General features: G+C 67.4%; 1 protein-coding gene across 1 annotated transcript in view; it reads right to left on the bottom strand.

The window, feature by feature from the left end:
• LOC104466219 (alpha-mannosidase 2x-like) overlaps positions 1-1,969 on the bottom strand; it is a gene marked incomplete at both ends in the record, with an annotated part of 2,504 nt that overhangs the window by 299 nt on the left and 236 nt on the right. Inside the window, 5 exons of the mRNA XM_010079572.1 lie at positions 1-110; positions 411-584; positions 718-845; positions 1,399-1,570; positions 1,680-1,824. The exon at positions 1-110 is cut by the window's left edge and continues 113 nt beyond it. Coding sequence (XP_010077874.1) covers positions 1-110; positions 411-584; positions 718-845; positions 1,399-1,570; positions 1,680-1,824 — 729 coding nt within the window. The remainder of the gene's footprint in view (positions 111-410; positions 585-717; positions 846-1,398; positions 1,571-1,679; positions 1,825-1,969) is intronic.

The raw sequence follows: 1,969 nt of genomic DNA, 5'->3' as shown, positions 1-1,969 counted from the left end.
CTTGAAGTCGAACTGGCAGCAGATCTTGGGGTCTGGCCCGCAGGTGTGGGGCACGTCGTAGCTGTAGAAGGGCATCATGTGGCAGAAGATGTCGGTGCTGGCATCCACGTCTGCGGAACCAAGGACAGATGAGCACCGGCAATGGCCGCCCCTCGCCTGTCCCCGCAGAGGGGTCCCGCAGGCAGGGGACGGCTGCGGGGCAGAGCAGACCTCGCGCATGGGCTGGAGCCCAGAGAGCACAGCCACAGCACCGGGCAGGGGGGAGTCACCATGGGGCTGTCCCGCTGGGAAAAACCACCGCAGTGCAGAGCCATCGCCACCCGGTGTTCCGGAAGCAGCTGGTCGCTGTTCCCTGCGGCCACCCACCCGCGCAGAGCACCGCCACAGCTGCCTCCCCAGCAGCCCCTCACCCCACGTCTGTCTCCACATGAACTCCAGGTTCCGGGTGGCAGCAAAGTGCTTCTTGACGGCATAGTGCACGCGCTGGATGAGCATGGCCGTCAGGTTGGAGCGCTTCAGCAGGTAGGGCATGGTGGAGCTGTGCCCAAAGGGGTCGATGGCCCAGCCCGACCGCGGTGTCACGCCTGGGGACACAGAGACCTGAGCAGCTCCTCGGGGCGGGGGTGCCCACCGGCCCATCGAGCAGGCCCCCAGCAGCACCCCGCATCCCGCCCTGCTCTCACTGATGTTCTTCTCCGCATCCCGCCCCGCTCTCACCGATGTTCTTCTCCAGCCACTGGTGCCCCTCGATCAGCTGGTCGATCATGGCGAAGTAGTGTGAGTTGGCCTCGTCGGGCATCACCCAGCCGCCCGTCACCATCTCCAGCTGCCCGTTGCCCACCAGCCTGCCGGGAGGGGACATGAGACACCATCAGCTCCGCACGCCCGTGGCATAGCCTTCCCCCGTCTCAGAGTCACCCAGGTGCCACCGCAGCCTCCACAACCCCACTGGTACCCCGCTGCCCACACTGTCCCCACACCAACAGACGTCCCTCCGCAGCACTGCACCGTCCCCACCCTCTGCAGCACTGCACCGTCCCCACACAGCCCAACGGACCCCGCTGTGCCCCGCGCCCGTGTCCCCTCTGTTCTCCACCCTGAGCCCTCCTGGGGGCGGGGGGCTGACGGGGGCCCTCTCCCACCGCACTGTCCTGCCCTCCAGGTCTCTCCCCCCGCCCTGAGGCCTCATGAGGCGCTGGCACTGCTCAGGGTTCGTGGCAGCGCTCAGGTGCTCAGGGTGACAGTGACGAGAGGGAGTTTCCCAGCCCCGCGAGCACAGGGAGCAGCGCAGGGCACGATCTGCCTCCCCCAAGCCCTCCCTGCACCCCCAGCTGGCAGCCAGTGCCCCCTGCAGTGCCCCCAGGCAGGGACCGCGACAGGCAGTGGGGACAGACGCACCTCCGCACCGCAGCCCGCTTCTGGGCGCTGATGTTGTCCCACCACTTGGAAAAGAAGGAGATCTCGGACCAGATGAAGCGGCGGCGCGGGTCCTCCTGCATCTTCAGCACCATGCTGTTCAGGATGTGCTGCGTCTGGTCGTAGTAGTACTTGTTAAAGGTCTTGATCCAGCCTGCCAGCACACACAGGGGGTCACCGCGCGGGGTCCAGCCCTTCCCCACCCGCAGTGTGGGGCTGCGCTGGCCCTTCCCCTCCCCAGCCCACCCTCGCCCACCGCTCACCGGGGTCGTTGTGGGAGTGCGGCACCACGAACACCTGCAGGGGCTCCGCGTCCCACTCATTGGGCTCATAGGTGATATCGAAGCCCTGCTTCCACACGCCGCCGTCCTGGTTGTCAAAGGGCAGCAGGGAATACACGGCCAGCATCTGCCGGGGGGAGACGGGGCTCAGGGCAGACACCAGACTGACAGACCCCCACCAGAGCAGGGCCAGGACCCACGGACCCACCCGCGCCCGCAGAGGTGGGCCCTGAGCTGCTGGGCCGAGACTCCAGCCCCTCACCTGCAGGTCT

This window comes from Pterocles gutturalis, unplaced genomic scaffold (genome assembly GCF_000699245.1).
Source record: "Pterocles gutturalis isolate BGI_N339 unplaced genomic scaffold, ASM69924v1 scaffold10326, whole genome shotgun sequence".
NCBI classification, from domain to species: domain Eukaryota; kingdom Metazoa; phylum Chordata; class Aves; order Pterocliformes; family Pteroclidae; genus Pterocles; species Pterocles gutturalis.
Note: the sequence above shows the minus strand (reverse complement) of the source record. Positions and strands in the feature narration are given on the sequence as shown.